The sequence below is a fragment of the Balaenoptera physalus genome (genome assembly GCF_965194825.1).
Source record: "Balaenoptera physalus genome assembly, chromosome: 8".
Classification (NCBI taxonomy): domain Eukaryota; kingdom Metazoa; phylum Chordata; class Mammalia; order Artiodactyla; family Balaenopteridae; genus Balaenoptera; species Balaenoptera physalus.
The window spans coordinates 84072877-84098582 of NC_138887.1; the positions used below are offsets into that span (position 1 = coordinate 84072877).

Consider the following 25706-nt stretch of genomic DNA (forward strand, 5'->3'; position numbering starts at 1 on the left):
ACATTATGATAAGACCCTCATCTCCTCATGCATTAAAATGCAGAAAAAACACAAATATAGCCCAACTTGAATTCTCTTAAAAAGAAAAAGCTGTTGTACATACATAAAATTCTCCCCAAATTCACACCCACCTGGAATCTCAGAATATGGCCTTTTTAGGGAACAGGGTCTTTGCAGATGTAATTAGTTAAGATGAGGTCATACTGGATTAGGATGGACCCCAAATTCATATACGAAGAAGAGAGGAGAGGACACAAAGAAATAGAGAAGAAGGTCGCGTGAAGACAGAGCCAGATCGGAGTTATGCAGGTACAAGCCAAGAACACCAAGGATTGCTGTCAACTGCCAGAGACTAGGAAGAGGCGAGGAAAGATTCTTCCCTAGAGCCTTCAGAGGGAGCAAGGCGACGCCATGATTTCAGAATTTCAGCCTCCAGAACTGTAAGAGAATAAACTTCTGTTGTTTTAAGCCACCCAGTTTGTGGTAATTTACTTTCAATTAATAGGTTTATTTTCTAGAGGTTCAGAATTTCAAGTTCAAAAAATATGATCATTTCTATAAAAGTTGGGCACTGGGCTTTTGGTTCATAAGCATGATTTATTCCCATTGTTTTTTTAGGGGAAAATCAAATCAAGTGGTCTCATTGCAACTCATGGTTCTAGTCCCCCAAATGTAATCCTTACTAAGTGTGAGGACGGCTGGTAGAAAGGTGCCATCTGTCCTTTTGATCAGACTGGCAACGCTGATGGTGAAGGGATGTAGTCTCAGTGAGAACAATTTAGAAAAGATTAATTCTGACTCACTCCTATCATTGCTTTCAAGGTCCCTCATACCTGCCCACTGCATCCATACTACCTCCTTCATTTCCTTTCTGACTATTCATATGATGCAGCTGAGAAGGTTGCTTTACCTCTAACAATTCCCTTGAGAGTTCACATTCCTTGTTTCAACTGTTCTGAAGACGATTTCACATTAAACACAGGCGGTCTCTATTCTAAGCTCTTAAAATACTTCTATCTTTTAAAAAATAGGGAAAATAATCCATATACTAAATGGGTCAGAATATTCACAGAGAACGAAAGAAATATTTATATTATTTTAGAATAGAAGATGCTTATGGATTGAATGATTATGATATGAAAATATTTTTGCTTTCCAAGAATATTTATTAAGAAGTAAAAATTTTAGGCACATCAAACCTGATGCAAAAGATAGCTCCTGGGTTTAAGCCAATTTGCTGAATAGCACCCTCATGGGGAATTGAGGAATTCATTCTGAGTCTCTCGTTAGCACTTTTCCTATCCTTAACTCTAAGTACTCCTTGGTGTTCTTTTCAGAATAAGAATATAATAATTTTTTTTCCTGCCTTGAGGACCATTAGGGAGTTTTGAAATATGGTTCTCTATAAATTCAAAGTGGCATGAGGGGTTTCTGGCAAGCAGAAGCATGTGTTTTGCCAGTTTGGAATTCCACCAAATGCTATAATTGGTGTCTAAAGATGTGCAAGAATGGATTTTCTTTGTTCGTCTGCAGCAGTATATGGATACGACTTATTTTAGTCATGGAACCAATCTGATATGTATAATCCAGGTATAGGTGACAATAAAAGAGCAAAAGTAAATATTCTGTGAGAGTGTGAAACCTCAGAGATTGGCATTCCCTTGACTGTCTCCCTGTGTTTGTGGCAGACATCGTTACCACTCAGATAGAGTTGCTTCCTTTCCCAGACAAATGGATTTCCTGATAGCACTTTGCCAGGAAGTCAGTTGACCTCATCAACCACAGTTTTGTTTTGTTTTTTTTCTGAGAAAGATAAGGACACCTGTTCTGTAGAAAAGAGATAAAAGAAGATGTCATCAGTGAAGTCAGTGGATCAATTGGCCATGTGGTCGACCTGTGTAACCTGATAAATCGCTTTAGGAGCATATGGTCCCAGCAGATATAGCGCTATGTTAGGTGAAGTGTGCAGAATGGAAGGAGGAATGTAAATGAATAGAGGCACATAAGGGCACCATAGAGAAATTGCAGCACACAGAAGGAATTGAAAAGGACTGTCCAGAGGCATAGGAAGTGAATCAAAGGAGAAAAGTGTCATGGAAACAGAAGGAAGAGAGGAGTTCAAGAGAGAGTGATTAGTTATTTGTTCCAGAGATCTTAAATACGATAGCCTGAAGTCTGTCTGTGGAACTTGGTAATAAGGGTGATTTTTGGCACAACGTAAGATAATAACTAGTGTTGTTAATAAGAGGACTTTTGGTACAATGAGACAGCATAGGTAGACTGCATTGGGTAAAGAGTGAATGGGTTATGGGAAGGTACAGAGCAACTGTCAACTTCTCTTTCAATAAGTTTTTGTGAAGGGAAGAATAGAGGCAAGATAGTAAATAAATAAAAAGTTGTGCGCAATGACCCCTAGTGACTTACAGTGTATAAGAGGGAGAAACATATTTAGATATTGTGAACACAGTGTAATAAATGTATCTATAGAGTCTTTTAAGAACACAGAGGAAGAGCGCTTAATCATCCTGAAGGAGAAGACTTAGTGGTCGAGGAAAGCCTTCAGATAGGCACCGGCTTCAGAAAGGGCCACCTGGTGGGTGCAACTTCAGTTTCTTCTGCATAATACCATTCTAGGCAATTTGCTTAACTTCTTTGTGGCAAGGTAGTTTAACAGATTAATTTGAACATTTCTCTCAAACTTTTCTTTCTCATATAATTTTCCTTTCCCAATCCCACCCACCACAACCCACATTGAAGTAGAAGCAAAGATTAAAGGAAATTACCAGATTAAGTACGAGGTGATGATTCTCTTCTTAGACACTTTCTTACAGAGCTGGTATTTGGATGCTACACAGAAGTGACCTGAGGTAAGGGGAGAGATAATGCTGAGTAGCAACAAAATTTAAATTGGAGAGGGAATATAGTAGAAGGGGAAGAGAGAATTTTTACTGATTATTTATTTATTAGTAGTAGTAGTAGTAGTATTTTTTCTTTCATTGCAGAAGACCAGGTTGGAAAATTGGAAGAGATTCAGGATGAACTGATCTTAAGTATGAATGTCCCTTATCACAACTCATGTGCATCCTGCCTTTTAGCATTTCTGGATACTTATATGTCCCCCTGTACATTGTGGGGCAAGAGGAACATGGATGGATTGTTACTTCAATAAGAGGGAACTAGACTTAACCAGTGAGAATATTTCTATAAGTAGGAGCAGTAGTGGCTCAACTACTGTTAATCAAACCTCAATGCTTTTACCTATAAAATGGGAGTAATAATATTACCTACTACATAGTGTCATTGGGAACATTAAATAACATAATATCTAATACATCTGCCTAGAGAAAAAAATGAGTGAATTTTTATTAATTAAAAATTATTTTAATAAATTACATTAGACTATATATTATAATTAAATTAATTAATATTATTAATTAATAATATTAATATTATCTGGATAATCTTTATTTTTTACTATTTCCAGTATTTATTTAAAACAACAACAACCCCCCCCCCCAAAAAAAAACCTCAAGTATACAAGGGATTTGAATATATAGAAGCCAGGAGAAAAAATAGAAAATAAAAACAAACCCATAATTGACCTAGATTTTGGAATTACCTATCCAGAACTTTGGAAGAAGTATAATTTATATATTCAAGAAGGAAGGAAGGAAGTGTTAAGAAATTGGATTAACAGATAAAGAATTTCAACAGAAAATTTGAATTTATTAAAATATCAAATAAAAATTGTGTGTATGAAAAATGCATTATTTGATATTAAGAATTTAGCAGAATACAGGATCAAGGAACTAGAAGGCAGGCTAATAGATAATATCCACAATGAATCCCTGAAAGGGTAAAAAAGATACAAAGTAAAAATAGAGAAAAGTAATGTGAAAAGTAGCGAAAAGGGATTGTAGTTGACAGAACAGTGGCAGCAATCCCATTCCTAAGTATATGCTCAAAAGAAATGCATAGATACAAATATTACCATCAAAAGGCATGCATGATAAAGTTCATATAAGGAATATTTGTTATAGTCCCAAACTAGAAACAACCCAAATTCTCATCAGTAGCACAATAAATAATACTAAAATGCTTTGAGAATAAACAAACTAAAACTACATACAAAATAATGAATAATTTTCACAAACATCATTTAAACTGCATATTGAATGATTGCATTTATATGAAGCTCAAAAATACTCAAATCTTGTCTATGCTGTCTTAAGCCCAGATAGTGATTACTCATGGTGAGAAGAAGCAGTGTGGACTAGGTGTGCAAAGGGAGGTTTCTAAGGGTGCTGGTGAAATTTTGTTTCTTGGAGTTTTGGTTAAAATGATATGCTTACTTTGTGAATTTATAGGGCTTTATATTTATGAATTGTATACCTTTCTTTTAATGTTAAACTTCATAATAATTACTAAAAATGTTTAATTATACATTAAATACCTTCGTAGTCTAAATGTCAGTATTGCCATTATGGTTAATGCTTATGATTATATGTCCTATAAGGAATGGAATTATCAAAAGTTTCTTTTCTTCTTGTTTTAGTAGCAACTTTATTTTTTTTTAATTTCTTGTACTGATACCAAACAAACAAACAAACAAAAACAAAACACCTTAAGCATTAAAATGATGGTGTTGCACCAATTTTACACTTAATTTCAACATTAATATTAACACTGAACACTAATAACTCAAACAATGTGAAAGCCTGATATATCAAAACAAGAGTTTCAAAACAAAAGGAAACACAGTCTCTTGAATAAAAGAATCATAAGCAAAGATGCTAAGAAACAATAATACGTACATGTTACCAAGATGAATGTGCAGTTTTGTAAGAAGAGCAGTCATGTTCATCATTTAGCATCCTTCATTTTCAGCTGATGGAATTGTATTGTAAATTCAGTTAGAGCATGTCATTTCACTTTATCATGAACATCGTATACATGTTTCTGTCCCTTTATTGGAGCACATACCTGTAGCAACTCTCCCAGCTTCAAGCTACCAGGAATATTGGATACAATTTTACATTAAATGCAGGCTAAGTTTAAATAACATAAAGAAAAATCTCGTGACTCCAAATGCAAATAATGACCTGTAGTAGATAAGCTATATCTAAAGCATGGCTCCCTCAATATGTTTGTTATTTTCTTGACCTAGAGACTGAAATCTTAACAGCCCCTAAGTAGGGGTGGGCATGGAATAGATGGTGAGGGGGCAGTTAAGACTCTGTATTTTCTCAACATGGAGAATTGTGTTCCCAGAGCTCTGCTCTACACTTTTAAGTAAAATAGGAGTAGAAGAAATCTACCAATCTATCAAAGGAAAGGAGGCTGGAAAGTGATTTAATTCAGCCTGCATTCTGGGAATTTAATTTTTTAAAAAAGGTTTCCCCTCAGAATATCTAATCACAGGCCTTCTACACTGCAAGTTTGCATAGGGGGACAAGAGCTGGAGACTACCTATTCTGCCATCTTTCTGACTCTTACTGCAAGTTTAAAGTTCAAATTGATATTACCCACATGGTCTGAAAAATTATGGCCTGAGATATTAACGTAAGCATTCCTAAGTAATACTCCAACCTGTTAGCAAAATATGTGCATCTTTCTTCAAAATACATCTAATATCAAATAATTCTCATGGTTTCTCCTTACCATACTATCTTAGCAACCACCATTATCTTACCTGTGCATTATTGTGATAACTGCATAACAAGTTTCTTTGCTTCTATACTTGACATCTCTATTTATTTACAAAGTCAGATCTTGCCACTCATCTGCTCAACACTCTCAGTGATTTCCTATATCACATGGAATAAACTACAAGTCCTTACCATGCTTTACCAGGCATCTTGTGCCAGGCTCTTCCTGATCTGATCCGCTACTGATTTTCTGATCCCATCTCCTTCCACCACCACCACCCCCCCTGCACTCTGCATCACACACACTGGATGCTCTTCTTGGGAAATGACAGGCAAGCTCCCATCTCATACCTTTGACTACTCCCTCTGCCTGGAACACTCTTTCCCAAGAAAGTCTTGTGTTTATTTTTCCCTCCTTATTCAGAGCTCTTCTCAATTAGCATCTGTTATTGGTTGAATTGTTCTCCCACCGCCCCACCACCTCCCCCCACCAAATTCATATGTTGAAGTCCTAACACCCAGTATCTCAGAATGTGATCTTACTTGGAAATTGGGTTGTAGCAGAAGTAATTAGTTATATTAAGATGAGGTCATTAAGGTGGGCCCTAATCTAATATGACTGGTATCCTTATAAAAAGGTACATTTTGGACACAGACATACGTACAGGAAGATTACCTTATGAACTTATAGATACATAGATGGTCCTCTATGTACCAAGGAGAGAGGCCTAGAACAGATCCTTCCCTCTCAGAAGGAACCAACCTGCTGATACCTTGATTTCAGACAACTAGCCTCTAGAACTATAAGACAGTACATTTCTGTTGTTTCAAAGCCATCCAGTTTGTGGTACTCCGTTACAATAGCCACAGGAAACTAACACAGCATTTAGTCAAAGAGGACTTCTCTCTGCAGTTAATATAAAATAACATTATGATTTCATTTCCCTTTATCCCATACCTAGTATTATTTATTCTTGGGGTCTGAATTCTTTGTCTACTTGTCACAAAAATGCAAAGTTGGGAGAATTTGTCCATATTGTCTTGTACTATCAAAAACAATGCAAGAAGCAGAATCCAACAGCACATTAAAAGGATCATACACCATGATCAAGTGGTGTTTATCCCAGGAATGCAAGGATTCTTCAATATACACAAATCAATCAATGTGATAAACCATATCAACAAATTGAAGGAGCAAAACCATATGTTCATCTCAATAGATGCAGAAAAAGCTTTCAAAAAAATTCAACACCCATTTATGGTAAAAACCATCCAGAAAGTAGGCATAGAGGGAACTTACCTCAACATAATAAAGGCCATATATGACAAACCCACAGCCAACATCGTTCTCAATGGTGAAAAACTGAAATCATTTCCTCTAAGATCAGGAACAAGACAAGGTTGTCCACTCTCACCACTATTATTCAACATAGTTTTGGAACTTTTAGCCACAGCAATCAGAGAAGAAAAAGAAATAAAAGGAATCCAAATCGGAAAAGAAGAAGTAAAGCTGTCACTGTTTGCAGATGACATGATACTATACATAGAGAATCCTAAAGATGCTACCAGAAAACTACTAGAGCTAATCAATGAATTTGGTAAAGTAGCAGGATACAAAATTAATGCAAAGAAACCTCTTGCATTCCTATAAACTAATGATAAAATCTGAAAGAGAATTTAAGGAAACACTCTCATTTACCATTGCAAAAAAAGAATAAAATACCTAGGAATAAACCTACCTAAGGAGACAAAAGACCTGTATGCAGAAAACTATAAGACACTGGTGAAAGAAATTAAAGATGATACAAACAGATGGAGAGATATACCATGTTCTTGGAATGGAAGAATCAACATTGTGAAAATGAGTATACTATCCAAAGCAATCTACAGATTCAGTGCAATCCCTATCAAACTACCAATGTCTTTTTTCACAGAACTAGAACAAAAAATTTCACAATTTGTATGGAAACACAAAAGACCCTGAATAGCAAAAGCAATCTTGAGAAAGAAAAATAGAGCTGCAAGAATCAGGCTACCTGACTTCAGACTATACTACAAAGATACAGCAATCAAGACAGCATGATACTGACACAAAAACAGAAATATAGATCAATGGAACAGGATAAAAAGCCCAGAGATAAACCCATGCACCTATGGTCACCTTATTTTTGATAAAGGAGGCAAGAACATACAATGGAGAAAAGATAGCCTCTTCAATAAGTGGTGCTGGGAAAACTGGACAGCTACATGTAAAAGAATGAAATTAGAACACTCCCTAACACCATACACAAAAATAAACTCAAAATGGATTTAAGACCTAAATGTAAGACCAGACACTATGAAACTCTTAGAGGAAAACATAGGCAGAACACTCTGTGACATAAATTATAGCAAGATCCTTTTTGACCCACCTCCTAGAGAAATGGAAATATAAAAAATAAATGGGACCTAATGAAACTTAAAAGCTTGGCCACAGCACAGGAAAACATAAACAAGACGAAAAGACAACCCTCAGAATGGGAGAAGATATTTGCAAATGAAGCAACTGACAAAGGAATAATCTCCAAAATTTACTAGCGGCTCATGCAGCTCAATATTAAAAAAGCAAACAACCCAATCCATAAATGGACAGAAGACTGAAATAAACATTTCTCCAAAGAAGATAAACAGATTGCCAACAACACATGAACGGATGCTCAACATCACTAATCATTAGAGAAATGCAAATCAAAACTGCAGTGAGGTATCACCTGACACCAGTCAGAATGGCCATCATCAAAAAATCTACAACCAATAAATGCTGGAGAGGGTGTGGAGAAAAGGGAACCCTCTTGCACTGTTGGTGGGAATGTAAATTGATACAGCCACTATGGAGAACAGTATGGAGGTTGATTAAAAAACTAAAAATAGAACTACCATACGACCCAGCAATCCCACTACTGGGCATATACCCTGAGAAAACCATAATTCAAAAAGAGTCATGTACCACAATGTTCATTGCAGCACTATTTACAATAGCCAGGGCATGGAAGCAACCTAAGTGTCCATTGACAGATGACTGGATAAAGAAGATGTGGCACATATATACAATGGAATATTACTCAGCCATAAAAAGAAACAAAATTGAGTTATTTGTAGTGAGTTGGATTGACCTAGAGACTGTCATACAGAGTGAAGTAAGTCAGAAAGTGAAAAACAAATACTGTATGCTAACACATATATATGGAATCTAAAAAAAAAAGAATGGTTCTGAAGAACCTAGGGGCAGGACAGGAATAAAGATGCAGACTCAGGGAATGGACTTGAGGAGACGGGGAAGGGGAAGGGTAAGCTGGGACAAAGTGAGAGAGGGGCATTGACATATATGCACTACCAAATGTAAAATAGATAGCTAGTGGGAAGCAGCCACATAGCACAGGGTGATCAGCTCGATGCTTTGTGTCCACCTAGAGAGGTGGAATAGGGAGGGTGGGAGGGAGACGCAAGAGGGAAGAGATATGGGGATATATGTATATGTATAACTGATTCACTTTGTTATAAAGCAGAAACTAACAGACCATTGTAAAGCAATTATACTCCAATAAAGATGTTTAAAAAAATATATGTTCATCTTATATATGGAAAAGATCTTTTATATCATTCAGTATTTATTCATTATTAAGAAAAAAACAAAACTAAGTAAATTTGGAGTAACTGGGAAAATGTCTCCTAAAATCTCGGCAAGTATCAGTCTTATTTTGTGAAAGATAGAAGTGTTTTCTTTTAAATCCGGAAAATGACAAGAATGCCTGCTGTGGCCATTTTTATCCAACATTGTGCTTGAGGCCCTAAGTAGGGCTGGAACAGAAAAATATAAAAAAAGTTGTATGATTTTGAAAGGAAGAAAAAATTGTCAATATCCCCACACAATATATTTGTATTTGTACCTTGAAAACTTGAGAGAAATATTTGGGATTAATGTGAGTTTGGAAGGGTAGCCATATATAAGATCATAAATGCATTATGTTCTTATACAAAGCAACAACAAATAAGATAATACTATAAAAACAATAAAAACTGTAAAGCACTATGTAATAAATATAAAGAAAGTGTGTAAAATGTTTAGGGGAAAATTATAACATTTTCTTGAAAAGCATTAAAGAATTGAATATAGAGGTATTCATATCTATGCCTGAAAAGTCTTAACAATACATATAGGGTAATTCAGTCCTAATAGATACATGAATTTAATGCATTAGCAATTATGATCCCTTCAGGGTTTTTATGCAGTGGACAAGTTGATTATATCATTTACAAGGTGATTGAGAGGGCCAAAAATTATTAAGAGAAGATTTGAAAAAGAATAAGCTGAGGGTATTTGCCACACAGATCTCAAAAATAATGGGGTAGTATTTGTGTTAAGAGTTAGATAAATGGAATAATGGCACAAAACAGAGAAAAAAATACATTTTAAACCCTGCTTTAGGACAGACGTGGCACCACAGACCAGTGAGGGAAAGAATTAACTCCTACATTTATAATGATGGTGGAATTAGTTATTCATATGAAACAAATAAAATACATGCTTACCTCCTATCATGCCCAGAAACTAATTATAGGAGATGAAAATCTGGAAAAGTGAAATGTTAAAATGAGCAACATCTGTTTTCTAAAAGACAACATTAAGTGACATGATGATCCTATGGTCCATGGTCCAGGAGAGGGTAACTGCAAGATACATAAATGCCTAACATTAATAACTGAAATACATAAATTACAAAAAAAACTTTCAAACAAGATTTGCATGTAAAAATGGGCAAAAGATATAGAATGGCAATGATCAGAAGAAAAAAATATTAAATATAGCTATAGACATAGATATGGATGTGGATCTATGCAGACGTACAAACACTTTCAACACTATAGTGGTTACTCGGGAAGAGATGGAGAGGAATGAGATTAAAAGGAGGAACACAGACTATTATATAGATAAGTAATATTTTATTTTTAAGTGATTGCTGGGCACACAGCGTTTATTATATTATTTGCAGATATATTTCATTTAACTGAAATATTTTGTTATAAACTTTTAAAAATATGGACAAAGGATATTGCATGTTAAAAATGTTGAGTGATTCCCTTGACCACAGGGAGGGTAACCTTTGTATCTCCAGACTCTGGTATGAAAAGTCACTCAGATAATTTGTTCATCTGAGACTGTGAAAGATTAATAGTTATTCAAAGTACTATCAAAAAAATAAAGACAAATTTGTTTTAAAGAGAAAAAAAAAGGTGAAGATGAAGGAGAAACCCATTTCTAAAGACAATGTAAACATTTACAAAGAGAAGTTGGGATTTAGGAGACCTGAATCCAAACCCGAGCTACTCCACTAACTCTGAGTGATCTTGGGCATTCTGCTTGTGATGGATTAAAAATTATCACACATTTTGGGACAGTCTTCCTACTCAGAAGTGGGATCCTTTTATCCACCCTTGCTTCTGGGCTGGCTTGTGACTGATTTGGAAGATGGCAGAATTGACACTCAGCCAGTTACTACCCTAGCCTTTAAGAGGACTAATGGCTTCACCTTGGTCTCTGGGATCCCTGGACTGCAGTATAGGAAGCCCAGCTACCTAGCGAGGAAGAACACATGGCGTGTCCCTGAGGGTAAAGGGAGAGGGTGAAGGGCTACTATGAGCCCAGCTAACTGTCTCTGTAAAGGTGTAGGGATGTGATTGAAGCTCTGTTGAACTCTCCAGTTCAGCTCAGCCACTCCCTAAATACCACTGAATAATCTCAGTGAATGACACATGAAGCAGAATTGCCTAGCCTGCTAGGCAACTTGGACTATTGCTTACACATAGCTCTTTTCATAGTGAACGTTTTTTATGCTGTCTGAACATTATTGTTTAAATAGGCTGGAATTGCTAGTCATACTAGCAATTTATTTAATAGAAATCTTTTTCAGAGTTCCACTTCTGCTCAGACTGGCATTTGCTGACTCACAAAATCATGAGATATAAAAAATATAGTTTTTGTTTGAAGCCATTAAGTATCCGATAGTTTATGATGCAGCGATAACTGGAACTGAATTTGTTACCTGGAAGTGGGATGCTGCCATAACAAAAACCTGAAACATGTGGCATTGGCTTTGGACCAGCAGTGGATAGACACGGGACCTCAAGGAGACTGATAGTGAAAGCTTGAAAGTAGATGAGGGCTTGAAGGACAGTAAGGAAATTGTATTTGATGGCTGGATTAAAAATGGTCCTTTTTATGTAGTAGTGGAAAATTCAGCAACACTGTCACCAACAGTAATATGGAAGATCAGAAATATACATAATGGTTTAAACTAAGGAGCTTTCCAGGCATAATTTGCAAACGGCCAACTGGGTTCTAGTGGCCTCTCATAGATTTACTAAAGAAGAAATTTTTCATTCTGTGTTATGGGTAAATATGCAGGGAAGCATATAACTTATTTCTTTAATTCACAGATCTTTGGATTAAAAGGAATTTTACACAAGGCATGTTATTCACACCTGGACCTAATTTAGATAATAAGATATTAAACGTGAAGTCGGTGTTGAAATAGGATAAGACTTTGGGGGAATCTTGGGAAGAGCCAAGTGTATTTTGCATGTGGGAGAAATGGAAATAATTAGTGGCCAGAGATAGAACTCTGGCATATTTAAAATGGCAAAAATTCTTTGGCGCTCATTGCAGTGAGTGATGAGGTCTGCTTCCCTACCACTTGAATCTAGGCTGGTGTATGACTACCTTGACTAGTGGAGTAAAGCATCATCTTTAAAAGAACCGTCAGCTCCTGTCTGGATCTCTGGAATAATATATATTATAAGTCTCCATCTATTAAATCTGGCTACCCTACTAGAGAAAATCCAGGAAGAGTCCTTCAGACGACATAAAGAGGAGAAGTACAGCTGTCTCCTGCCTTACCCTCTTCTGCTCTGTTATCAGGCATATGCTTGGAGCCCTCTTAGATTCTTCAGAACAGCTCAGGGACCAACTTGATACCACTGAGTGATCCAGTCAGCTCCATGTATAATAGAAGAAATGCATGAAGGAGTCCTACCGATTTCCTGACCCACAAATCAATGCAATACAAAAAGCTTGTTAAACTCCTAAATTTTGGAGTAGGTTTTTACAGATCAATAGATAACTAGACAGGCAGATAGATAACAGGTAGATGAGATAGATAGATGATAGATAGATAAAATACTAAGTTAGAGTTCTATGTATCTGTGAAATAAAAAGGGTTTGAACTACATTATCTTTATCCTAGCCATCTAATTCTTAAGGCTAAAGATTTATTCCAGTTTATTCTATCCACTTTTGAAGCATCTTTCCTAAATCTGCAAAATGTCCAGGTCAAAGTAATACAGTACAGAATAGATAACTAAATCCTGGCTAGGCATTAACTAGGGTAAATACATTTGGAGAACTGCCTCTCAGTTTAAACCAGTTGAACTCTGACTATACCATGGTTTTAGACAGACTGTTTCATCATGTCATGGCCTGTCTTACAAGACTATGGTTTCAGTCCCATGACACTTTTAAAATAATCACAGTCAAACAGAAACTAAGCTGCTGGGGTATGTGTTAATTGCTCCACACTAGTGAGTAGAGATAACAGGAGCTGAGGTTCCCTTGAGATCCTGAAGAATTGTGAAGGGTCAGTTTCAAAATGAGTACTATTAGATTGGTTAAAAATAGCTCTTTTCTTGGACAGTATATTTAACATTGTTTGAACATTATTAAATAGGCTGAAGTTGCTAATCATAACAGTAAATTATTCAATAGAAATGCTTTTGAGTATGGTTTCTGCTCCTTCTGTCCCCCCCACCCCGGCTGCTGGGAACTTTCATTATATACAGGGGCTTTTATACACAGATTGCTCCATGAAATAGAGGGCACACGTTCACCATTCCAATCCTGTGATCTATACGAGATGAACTGATGATTCTCAGTGGCTTACTTGATGTTTGGTGCAGTGCTTGTCTGTGGCTACAATGGTCCCTAAAATTCCAGGCCAGTGTTTTAAGATAAAGAAAGAATTTAACTCAAGCTTTGTATTTTTATAACTTATAATTTTTTGCTGTTTTCATAAATAAGGATCAAATGCACAGTTTCTTTTACTTGAAAACTCTCAACAGTCTATGCATAAATAGTACCAAAATAGATATAAAAAATGAGAGGTATCACAGTTGAACTTATGAATTTCTGATCTATGAGATCAACTATATTCACTTGATCAACATTATAAATGCAAGACTGTAAATGACTCACTTCATTTTCTGATAACTGAAGTGACAGATTACTAACTTGAACAAACGAATGCTGTTAGTTCAGATTTTGGCATTTTCATTTGAATAAAATTTTTCCTTTCATTCAGAATGAGCCAAAATAAAAAACTGCTTTACACTTTCTTAGAAGAACATTTTTCATTAATATCAACTATTTGTCTTTCTCATTTAAAGGAAACTTAAAAAAAATGTGTCTACAAAATGTTAAAAGCTGGGAGATGTTTGAAGAGAATACATTCTTTATAAGCCACAAAGAGACATTTATTTATTATTTATTTCTGGGTAACATTATTGATAAATTTTCAACTATAATTTATACTTGCAGGCAGAAATGTGTTATATTTTCAAAAGTACTAATTTGATTATATAGAACATTTTAACATATTTTAAATTCTAATTGCTTTTCAATTAGTATAAATAATTATATTGTCTGAATATATGAATAAGTTGAATTATCACTGACTAATATTTTTTGAGTAGCTACCACTTCAAATAGCAAATAGGAATGGTGAAAAATAAGTGATGTGAAAGAAAATATTCCATCACCCAGAACTTTAAATAAATAATTGTTTTTAAAATTTATATGTATATTTTTCTAGTGCTTATGAATTCTACAAGCATTATGTCCTCAGTATATGGTTTTAAAGGATAGGTTTGTGAGTTTTTAAATTATCTTCTTCCTTTAACAAAACAGGAACCTGGAAAGAGGAGGAAAAGATGGAAGAAAAAAATTACTGAAATGCACTCATTATAATTTTTTTCATATTAAGTGAACACCTTGTAATAAACAAGTAACTGATAATCTGGTAGGCATATGGTATAATTTATTAAAGGGACACACATGCACACACTCACACATACACTTTTCTCTTTCTAATCTATAATAGAATTTGAATTTAATATAAACAGAAACAACTGTTCAATATAAGAATTAAAATACATTTTAATTTAATATAAAATTTGTTTAATGTAAACAAATAAATGTTCAAAATGACATTAAATTCTCAGACTTTAACTATAAGAAATATTAGCTTGTAAGAAAAGATGGTTATATCTAATAGCTTGTATTGTAGGAAGAAATTCCTGAAGACAATTAGACCAATCACACACATGAAAAAACATTGAAATGTGCTTTACTGGGTCAGTGCCACTGTACCAAAGCATTGTAAGGCCACAAAAACTAATTACCAGAAATAGCTTTCATAATAAGGAGCAATCCAACAGAGTAGATAAATGTAAATAAAATATAATAATACACATTGAATTTGAAAAGTTTTAAGTTAGAGGCAAGTAAAGTCTCATAGGAGCTCCTGGAAGGAAAATATTATTTCCTCTGTGGAAGATCATACAAACTTTAAATCTGTATGAGATTTGGGTTTTGTTTTTTTTGTTTTTGTTTTTTGTTTTTGTTTTGGTGATGGGGTGTGAGTGGGGTGCAAAGGCTGCCAGAGATTTTGGAGATATTTGGGTGAAGGCCACACATGCACGCTGTGGAGGAAACTTCAGCAGGGGGCCTGCATTATAAAGTCCAGCAGTGAAGGCCATGCAAGGATGCTGCTCTTCTCCATGTTGCCAGCGCTCTTGCTCTCCTTATGTTTCAGAAGGTAGCTGTCTGGAATGCAGGTCCCTAAGTTCAGATGAGGAGAGTTTGTGTAGTGTGAGTTTGGATAGGTAGGGGTACTTGCATAGCATTTTTCAAAATTTTCCACTATATGAGATATAATTTAGACACAATATAATTCAAAAATTGGCGAAAGCCTAAGAACATTTGCATCACCCAGTTCCATGTACCCATTTACAGTTCATCCTCTCCTCCACCCACAGAACAGTCAACCACTGATCTTTCCATCTTTACAATTTTGCCTTGTCTAGAATTTTACATAAATTGGAATCATACAGTATCTACTTTTTGGTGATTCTGACTTTTCATTTAGTATAATGCTTTTCAGATTCATCTATGCAAAAAATCATGTATTTATGTGAATATCAGTAGTTTGTTACTTTTGATTGCTTATCCAATTATATTGGTCTGTCACCCATTGTTTACCCACTCACCAGTTCATGAGGATTGGGATTTTTTTCAGTTTTATCCTATTATGAATAAAGCTGCTAAGACCATTCAAATATAACTTTTTTGTGTAGAGAGATGTTTCTGTTTCTCCTGGGAGTGGAATAGCTGGGTTGTATGTTGAGTGCATGTTTATACTTTATAAGACACTGCCAAACTGCTTTCCAACATGGCTATACCAGTCTGCATTCCTGCCAGCAATGTATAAGAGTTCCACTTGCTGTACATTCTTTCCAAAACTTCGTCTTTTTATTCTTTTAGCTATTCTAAGTTGTTTGTAATGGTATCTCATTGTGATTTTAATTTTCATTTCTCTAATGATAAATGATGTGGAGCACAGTTTCATGTGCTTATTTGCCACATATAACTATATGCTTTTTCTTTGCTGAAGTGTCTAGTCACATATTCTGCCCAATTTTTGAAATAGTTTTAGTTCTTATACTTGTCTATGATCCAATTTGAGTTAATCTTTGCATATGTTGTGAGTTAAGAGGCTAGATTTATCTTTTCATATGTGGTTATACAATGGTGTGAGTACCATTTGTTGAAAAGACTATCCTTTATTCATTGGGTTTTTGGGCATCTTTGTTAAAACTGAATTTACCATGAATATAAGAATTAATTTCTGGATTCTCAGTTCCGTTCCATTGATCTATGTGTTTCTTCTCTTGCTAGAACCACAATTCTTCATTGTAATAGCTTTATAATAATTTTGAAACTGGTCAGTATAAGTGCTACAGTTTATTTCAATATTATTTTGGCTATTCTGGGTTACTCATCTTTTTTTTTTTAACATCTTTATTGGAGTATAATTGCTTTACAATGGTGTGTTAGTTTCTGCTTTATAACAAAGTGAATCAGTTATACATATACATATGTTCCCATATCTCTTCCCTCTTGCATCTCCCTCCCTCCCACCCTCCCTATCCCACCCCTCTAGGTGGTCACAAAGCACTGAGCTGATCTCCCTGTGCTATGCAGTTGCTTCCCACTAGCTATCTATTTTACATTTGGTAGTGTATATATGTCCATGCCACTCTCTCACTTTGTCACATCTTACGCTTCCCCCTCCCCATATCCTCAAGTCCATTCTCTAGTAGGTCTGTGTCTTTATTCCCATCTTGCCACTATGTTCTTCATGACCTTTTTTTTTCCCCCTTAGATTCCATATATATGTGTTAGCATACTGTATTTGTTTTTCCCTTTCTGACTTACTTCACTCTGTATGACAGACTCTAACTCCATCCACCTCATTACAAATAACTCCATTTCGTTTCCTTTTATGGCTGAGTAATATTCCATTGTATATATGTGCCACATCTTCTTTATCCATTCATCTGATGATGGACATTTAGGTTACTTCCATGTCCTGGCTATTGTAAATAGAGATGCAATGAACATTTTGGTACATGACTCTTTTTGAATTATGGTTTTCTCAGGGTATATGCCCAGTAGTGGGATTGCTGGGTCGTATGGTAGTTCTATTTTTAGTTTTTTAAGGAACCTCCATACTGTTCTCCATAGTGGCTGTATCAGTTGACATTCCCACCAACAGTTTTAATTTCTGCATCAAATCTGACTGAGATCCTTGCTGGGTAGAGTAATCTTGGTTGTAGGTTTTTCTGGTTCATCACTTTAAATATGTTCTGCCATTCCCTTCTGGCTTGCAGAGTTTCTGCTGAAAGATCAGCTGTTAACCTTATGGGGATTCCCTTGTGTGTTATTTGTTATTTTTCCCTTGCTGCCTTTAATATGTTTTCCTTATATTTAATTTTTGACAGTTTGATTAATATGTGTCTTGGCGTGTTTCTCCTTGGGTTTATCCTGTATGGGACTCTCTGTGCTTCCAGGACTTGATTAACTATTTCCTTTCCCATATTAGGGAACTTTTCAACTATAATCTCTTCAAATATTTTCTCAGTCCCTTTCTTTTTCTCTTCTTCTTCTGAGACCCCTATAATCTGAATGTTGGTGCATTTAATGTTGTCCCAGAGGTCTCTGAGACTGTCCTCAGTTCTTTTCATTCTTTTTTCTTTATTCTGCTCTGCGGTAGTTATTTCCACCATTTTATCTTCCAGGTCACTTATCCGTTCTTCTGCCTCAGTTATTCTGCTATTGATCCCTTCTAGAGTATTTTTAATTTCATTTATTGTGTTGGTCATCGTTGCTTGGTTCCTCTTTAGTTCTTCTACGTCCTTGTTAAATGTTTCTTGCATTTTGTCTATTCTATTTCCAAGATATTGGATCATCCTTACTATCATTATTCTGAATTCTTTTTCAGGTAGACTGCCTATTTCCTCTTCATTTGTTAGGTCTGGTGTGTTTTTACCTTGCTCCTTCATCTGCTGTGTGTTTTCCTGTCTTCTCATTTTGCTTATCTTACTGTGTTTGGGGTCTCCTTTTTTCAGGCTGCAGGTTCGTAGTTCCTGTTGTTTTTGGTGTCTGTCCCCAGTGGCTAAAGTTGGTTCAGTGGGTTGTGTAGGCTTCCTGGTGGAGGGGACTAGTGCCTGTGTTCTGGTGGATGAGGCTGGATCTTGTCTTTCTGGTGGGCAGGTCCACGTCTGGTGGTGTGTTTTGGGGTGTCTGTGGCCTTACTGTGATTTTAGGCAGCCTCCAGCACTGTAGCTTGCTGGTCGTTGAGTGAAGCTGGGTCTTGATGTTGAGATGGAGATCTCTGAGAGATTTTCGCCGTTTGGTATTACGTGGAGCTGGGAGGTCTCTTGTGGACCAGTGTCCTGAAGTTGGCTCTCCCACCTCAGAGGCATAGCCCTGATGCCTGGCTGGAGAACCAAGAGCCTTTCATCCACACGGCTCAGAATAAAAGGGAGAAAAAATAGAAAGAAAAAAAGAAGGAGGATAAAATAAAATAAAGTAAGATAAAGTAAAATAAAGTTATTAAAATAAAAAATAAAAAATAATTATTAAGAAAAAAGAAGAAAAAAAATTTTTAAGTAAAAAACAAAAACGGACGGACAGAACCCTAGGACAAATGGTGAAAGCAAAGCTATATAGACAAAATCTCACACAGAAGCGTACAGATACACACTCACAAAAAGAGGAAAAGGGGAAAAAATAATATATCCTGCTCCCAAAGTCCACCTCCTCAATTTGGGATGATTCGTTGTCTATTCAGGTATTCCACAGATGCAGGGTACATCAAGTTGTTTGTGGAGCTTTAATCCGCTGCTCCTGAGGCTGCTGGGAGAAATTTCCCTTTCTCTTCTTTGTTCACACAGCTCCTGGGGTTCAGCTTTGGATTTGGACCCGCCTCTGTGTGTAGGTCGCCTGAGGGCGTCTGTTCTTCGCTCACACAGAACGGGGTTAAAGGAGCAGCTGCTTCCGGGGCTCTGGCGCACTCAGGCCGGGGGGGAGGGAGGGTACGGAGGCGGGGCGAGCCTGCGCAGCAGAGGCCGGCGTGACGTTGCACCAGCCTGAGGAGCGCCGAGCGTTCTCCTGGGGAAGTTGTCCCTGGATCACGGGACGCTGGCAATGGCAGGCTGCACTGGCTCCTGGGAGGGGCGGTGTGGAGAGTGACCTGTGCTCGCACACAGGCTTCTTGGTGGCGGCAGCAGAAGCCTTAGCGTCTCATGCCCGTCTGTGGTGTCCACGCTGATAGCCGTGGCTCGCGCCTGTCTCTGGAACTCGTTTAGGCGGTGCTCTGAATCCCCTTTCCTCGCGCACCAGGAAACAAAAGAGGCAAGAAAAAGTCTCTTGCCTCTTTGGCATCTCCAGACTTTTTCCCGGACTCCCTCCTGGCTCGCTGTGGCGCACTAGCCCCTTCAGGCTGTGTTCACGCCGCCAACCCCAGTCCTCTCCCTGCAATCCGACCTCCGAAGCCCGAGCCTCAGTTCCCAGCCCCCGCCCATCCCGGAAGGTGAGCAGACAAGCCTCTCGGGCTGGTGAGTGCTGCTCGGCGCCGAGCCTCTGTGCGGGAGTCTCTCCGCTTTGCCCTCCGCACCCCTGTGGCTGCGCTCTCCTCCGTGGCTCTGAAGCTTCCCCCCTCCGCTACCCGCAGTCTCTGCCCGCGAAGGGGCTTCCTAGTGTGTGGAAACCCTTCCTGCTTCACAGCTCCCTCCCACTGGTGCAGGTCCCGTCCGTATTCTTTTGTCTCTGTTGTTTCTTTTTTCTTTTGCCCTACCCAGGTACGTGGGGAGTTTCTTGCCTTTTGGGAGGTCTGACATCTTCTGCCAGCGTTCAGTGGGTGTTCTATAGGAGCAGTTCCACGTGTAGATGTATTTCTGATGTATCTGTGGGGAGGAAGGTGATCTCCGCGTCTTACTCTTCCGCCATCTTCTCCGCCCCTCATCTTTCCATGTATATTTTAGAATCAGCTTGCCAGTTTCTGCACAGACGCCTGCTGTAATTTTGAAAGGGTTTGCAATAAATTTGTATATCAATTTGGGGAGAATTGCCATTTTAATTTATTCTCCTGATCAGGTGATATACTGTATCTCTATGTTTGTCTTTTAAAATTTCTTTCAACAATGTTCTATAGTTTTCAGTGTACAGTCCTTGCACGTATTTTGTTAAGGTTATCTCTAAGTAGTATATAATTTTGATGTAATTAGTAAAATAGTATTTTTGTTTTCAATTCCCAATTTTATTGTTAGTATTTAGAAATAAATTTTCATACTGACCTTTAATATTTGATGTCTCTAAACTTATTACTTTATAGCTTTTTTTGCACATCCCTTATAATTTACTTCATGTAAGATCATATTTATCTCTGAATTAAGACAGTTTTATTTTTTCCTTTCTGATATTTATGATTTTTCTTCCCCTTCCCTTTTTTCCCTTATTGCAGGGTCTAGGACCTCTATTATTAAGATGAATACAAGTGGTGAGAGCAGATATCCCTGCCTTGTTCATGAAGTTATAGGTAAGCATTCAGTGTTTCAACATTAAATATAATGTTAGCATTGGGTTTTCGTAGATTTTCTTGATTGGCTTGGTAAAGTTCCCTTCTATTATTAGATTGGTGAGAGATTTTATAATCAGGAATGGATGTTGGGTTTTGGTAATGCTTTTTCTAGTTATTGAAATCGTGTTTTTTTTTTTTTTTTCTGTTTTAGTCTGAAAATATAGTGAATTATATTCATTGCTGTTTGAATGCTATACTAACCTGTATTCTGAGATAAATCTGATTTGGTCATGTTCCATAATATTTTTAATATATTGTTAAATTTAGTTTGCCAACATTTGGTTATGAAATTTTCTACCTGTGTTCATGAGAGGTATATATCTATAGCTTTCTTTTTATGTAATGTCTTTTGCTGGCTTTGATGTAAAGGTAATGCTGGCTTCAAAAAATGAGAGGGATATCTTCCCTCCTTTGTTGTTTTCTGAAAGAGTTCTGGTACTATTTGTTTTGTTTTGCTTTGTAACATTCTTTGTAACATCTTTCATTTTCTCTTGCTTTGTAACATTCTTTTCTGCCTTTTCTTCAGTTCTCTTTCAGTGGGAGCTGCCCATACTAGATATTCAATTTGGTCTTCCTCTCTTTGGTAACTGAGTGCCTTTAAATGAGGTGGATTTTTCATTTGTTGTCATAATTTTGTGATTCTTTAGAAGTCACTAAGATCAGATTGCTGACATATCTCCTATAGCAGCCAACCAGCATATGGTGGAAAGCAAAGCAGCTTCTTTTTTGGACTGACAGCCAGTGAGTAGGAAATCCAGGGCCTCTTCTGCCTATTCAGCTCACCAGAGCAGCTTCTCTTCAAATCCACAGCAGGCAGGCAGATGCAGACTCCTAGTTCCTCGAAGACTCCGTAGGGGGGCTTGTTTGTTTGTTTGCTTATCCAGGCAACAAGGAATAGCAAGCACTTTTCTCTGTAGCTGGTCATTTATTCAGTCATTCACAAATATTTAGTGAGTGTCAACTATTTGTCAGACAGTATTCCTAACACATAGGATACAGGAAGAAACAAACAGAAAGAGAGCTCTGCATTCACAGAGTTTATCAGGGTGATAAAAATAGAAATAGAATAAATTATAAAACCATATAATATTTTAAAATGTGGAAAATGCTACTTTAAGAAAAAAAATTAGAGAGTATAAGGGAGACCTCAAATGCTAGGAGGAGAGGGACAGTTTCTGTATTGAATTTGCAGTTAGATTTCTTCTTATAAAGAAGAGATTTGAGAAAAGACTTGAAGGAGATGAGAGATTGAGCCAAGAGACTTTCTAGGGAAGAGCGTTCCAGGAGAGGGAACAGCAGGAGCTAAGCCTCCAAGGACAAGACAAGAGCCCTTCTCTGTTCCCTGGCACGAGGGATGAGGTCCAGTCCCTGCTCCCCTGGAGATCCAGGTTGTGACAGCATTCCTGGCCTGGTTTTGTTACGTCCCAGGGGGAGCTGGGAAGAAGGGGGAGTCACAGATATACAAGTATAAGCCTCTGCTTATCAGAACTTTTCTACAAAATATGCATGAGAGGTACTACCCGAGAACGAATACTAGAATATCTAGCTCAACATGGCACTTCAAATATTCTGAAATGAGACACAGAGAAAACCAATTAATCTGTCACTGAGAGTGATTATTTTATGGTAGGGCAGTCCTGATGACAAATAGCAAAATACAAGCAAAATGATGATTAGTGTTTGATTTGTTGCAAAAACACCTACACAGAATAGCTGCTGCTTCTTCTTTTTTTTAAAAAACGTTAAAATAGCCAAACAGAATATCTTATCTAAATGCAAAAATGCTTTATTTATGATTGGCTTTCATCTATTTAAAGATTTCAAAATTCAGTTTTCTGCAGTATCCTTAGGATCCATCAAGAACGTTAGGAAGATAAACCTGAAGGCAGTATCATTTATAGAAGAAATATAACACTGAGACTTTGAATATTAAACAATTTGTATCCCAGGCATTTTCTTTATTGAAAATTTCTTCTTAGTAGCTGATTAATATAATCCAGTACTAGTGGGTTGAATTTTTTTCCCCTCTTTTGGTAACAAGCTGGAATTATTTGTAAATCTTTCTAATTCAGAATATGGAATAAAAATTAGATTACATCATGAAAAATGCAGTGGTTGATTTGACAGTTATTTTAAAGGTAAACCTGTATTTTTCAATAAATTTCCATGCCTTTGTATATTAAGTATAATTCTTATTTTTTGAGTTTTAAATATACAGGTGTGTGTATAAACATATACACAAATGAATTGAACATTTGTATATATTCATGGTAAAGTAACTGACTACACTTCATACCTAAGCTTACTTTGGTTCTCAATAATGATAAGCATTTAAATGTACAAATATGAATCTCCAGGACTATAGTTTTCACATTTGGAAGAAGAATTGTGTTAGGCTTTTTGTATAACATGATAGAAAAGTTAATTATTTTCTATGGACCTGGGCATATTTATTGTTCACCAAAGATTTAGAGGTGTGTGTGTGTGTGTGTGTGTGTGTGTGTGTGTGTGTGTGTCTTGTGTTACCAAGTTCTTCTTGAGCCAGTTAAAAAGGATTTAAGATTCTGACTCAACAGGCCACTTGGATTTAGTAAAAATTTATTTACACAAAGATTCAAGAATCATCACAGGTTCATTTTTAGAAACGAAATTCAAGTAAAATTGCTTTGAAAGAACAGCTGAATGAATCAAACTAAATGAACATTAAAACATGGCACAAAGGTCAATAAAAGTGAGAAACATAACTTTTTTTTAAAACTACAGTTGAATAAGAAGACAGTAACCCACAAATTTTAAAAAATACTTTCTAATTTTTTTAGTCCTAGCACTCTTGTATTAGTTTGCTAGTGCTACCACTAACAAAGTACTACACATTGAGTGGCTTAAACAAGAGACATTTGTTGTCTCACAGTTCTGATGGCTAGAAGTCTGGAATCAAGATGTCAGCAGGCTTAGTTCCTCCTGCAGGCTGTTTGTTCTGAGGAAATTATCTATTGCAGGCCCCTCTTCTTGGCTTGTAGATGGCTATCTTCCCTCTATGCCTGTCTGTATCCATGTCCAAGTTTCCCTCACCAGCCATATTGTATTAGGGACCACCCTAATGACCTCATTTTAACTTGATTACCTCTGTAAAGACTCTGTCTCCACATAAGGTCACATTCTGAGGTACTGGGGTTTAGGACTGCAACATACCTTTTTTTGAGGGGACACAATGCAACCCATAACTGTCTTGGGAAATGAAAATAAAACATTAAAGTATTAATATTGTCTGCTGTTACAAAGTACAAAAATCTTGAAGTTAGCTATTAGCTTGAAGTAGCATTGTCACTAATTTTGATAGCAGTAGATGGTTCCCTCACATAAAGCTATAACTACCTTTGTCTAGCTGGTTTATTTGCTTCTTTGTGACAGCCTCACTATCCAAATCATTTATGCTCATTTAGAGCTGAGACAGAACACATATGATTAGATTGAGAAAATCCACTCCAATAATTAGAAAAGATTATGTCAAATAACTGTTTCTGCCTCAGGGACACAGGGAAAAACTTGTCTCCTTATTAGAACAGAGTGCCAGGCTTTGCATATTTCTGAAGCTTGCTTCAGTTTGAAGTCTTTCAAGATGAATTAGTAGCTATAAAATTCATAAATTGAAAATCAGGAGATCATTTTTTTTCCCTCTTGGCATTCATCTTTCTCATTACTATAAAAAGGAATGTGTTTTTATTTACCTTATGCTGTTTTACTACTACAGCTAAACACAGAATTAGCAGTTACATTATTTATATTCATAAGGTCTTATTCCAGGCATCTTATTTTGCTTTTAGCCTCTGGTTCTTGAGTGTTTTGACGTAGATGGCCTTATTGTTCCTCTCATGACCTCTGACTATAGGTTTGTGACCTCCCTTTTCTTAGAGCCTTTACTTTAGAAAACTTGCAGTTGTAAATTCTTTCTCTGCTCTTTTGAGGTGGAAGTCTTGTGCAACCCAGAAATGTGTTTCTCAAGGACCTGGGAGCCATCTTTTTGCAATGTAGTCATCAAGAAAGATAGGGCCTCTGTTTCCTAGTCTCTCTGCAAGGGTAGGAGCCTAACAAGTAGCAAACACAAATGGCCCAGTCACTGTGGGCAAACTCCTCACCCCCTTCTCAGAGTCCTCCAGTACTTCTTCATTCACTCATCCCAGCAAATCCTTCTGTCTTTTGTTTCAGGGAAGTTGAGTTCAGTCTCCCCTATTGCAATAGTCTTCAATAGTCTTCCTTGTCAATTTTAACAAGTGTTTAGTGCAATTTTCTCCCTAACAGTTTTGTCTGGTCCTTCATTTGGGGATACTTCTGTGAATAATAGAAACTACATGACTATGTACTTGAATTGTACATATTCTGTACTTAAATTAACTGCAATCTTACTATTCATTTTTATGTTAAAGTTTTGAATAAACCTGAAATTATTTAGTGTCACAAATAAAATATCTATGACCTACTCAGAAATTCTTTTTTTTTTTTAACATCTTTATTGGAGTATAATTGCTTTACAATGGTGTGTTAGTTTCTGCTTTATAACAAAGTGAATCAGTTATACATATACATATGTCCCCATATTTCTTCCCTCTTGCATCTCCCTCCCTCCAACCCTCCCTATCCCATCCCTCTAGGTGGTCACAAAGCACAGAGCTGATCTCTCTGTGCTATGCGGCTGCTTCCCACTATCTATCTATTTTACGTTTGGTAGTGTATATATGTCCATGCCACTCTCTCACTTTGTCCCAGCTTA

At 36.7% G+C, this 25706-nt stretch overlaps 1 protein-coding gene across 6 annotated transcripts in view; it reads left to right on the forward strand.

Annotated features, from left to right (window-relative positions):
- LOC309665724 (uncharacterized protein) overlaps window positions 1–25706 on the forward strand; it is a 608811-nt gene that overhangs the window by 313311 nt on the left and 269794 nt on the right. For all 6 annotated transcript variants that reach the window (XR_014266649.1, XR_014266650.1, XM_082472434.1 and 3 more), the window contains one exon: window positions 20822–20896. Coding sequence is in view for 2 of the 6 variants with exons in the window: in XM_082472435.1 (XP_082328561.1) it covers window positions 20822–20896 (75 nt within the window). In the remaining 4 variants the exon portion in view is untranslated. The remainder of the gene's footprint in view (window positions 1–20821; window positions 20897–25706) is intronic.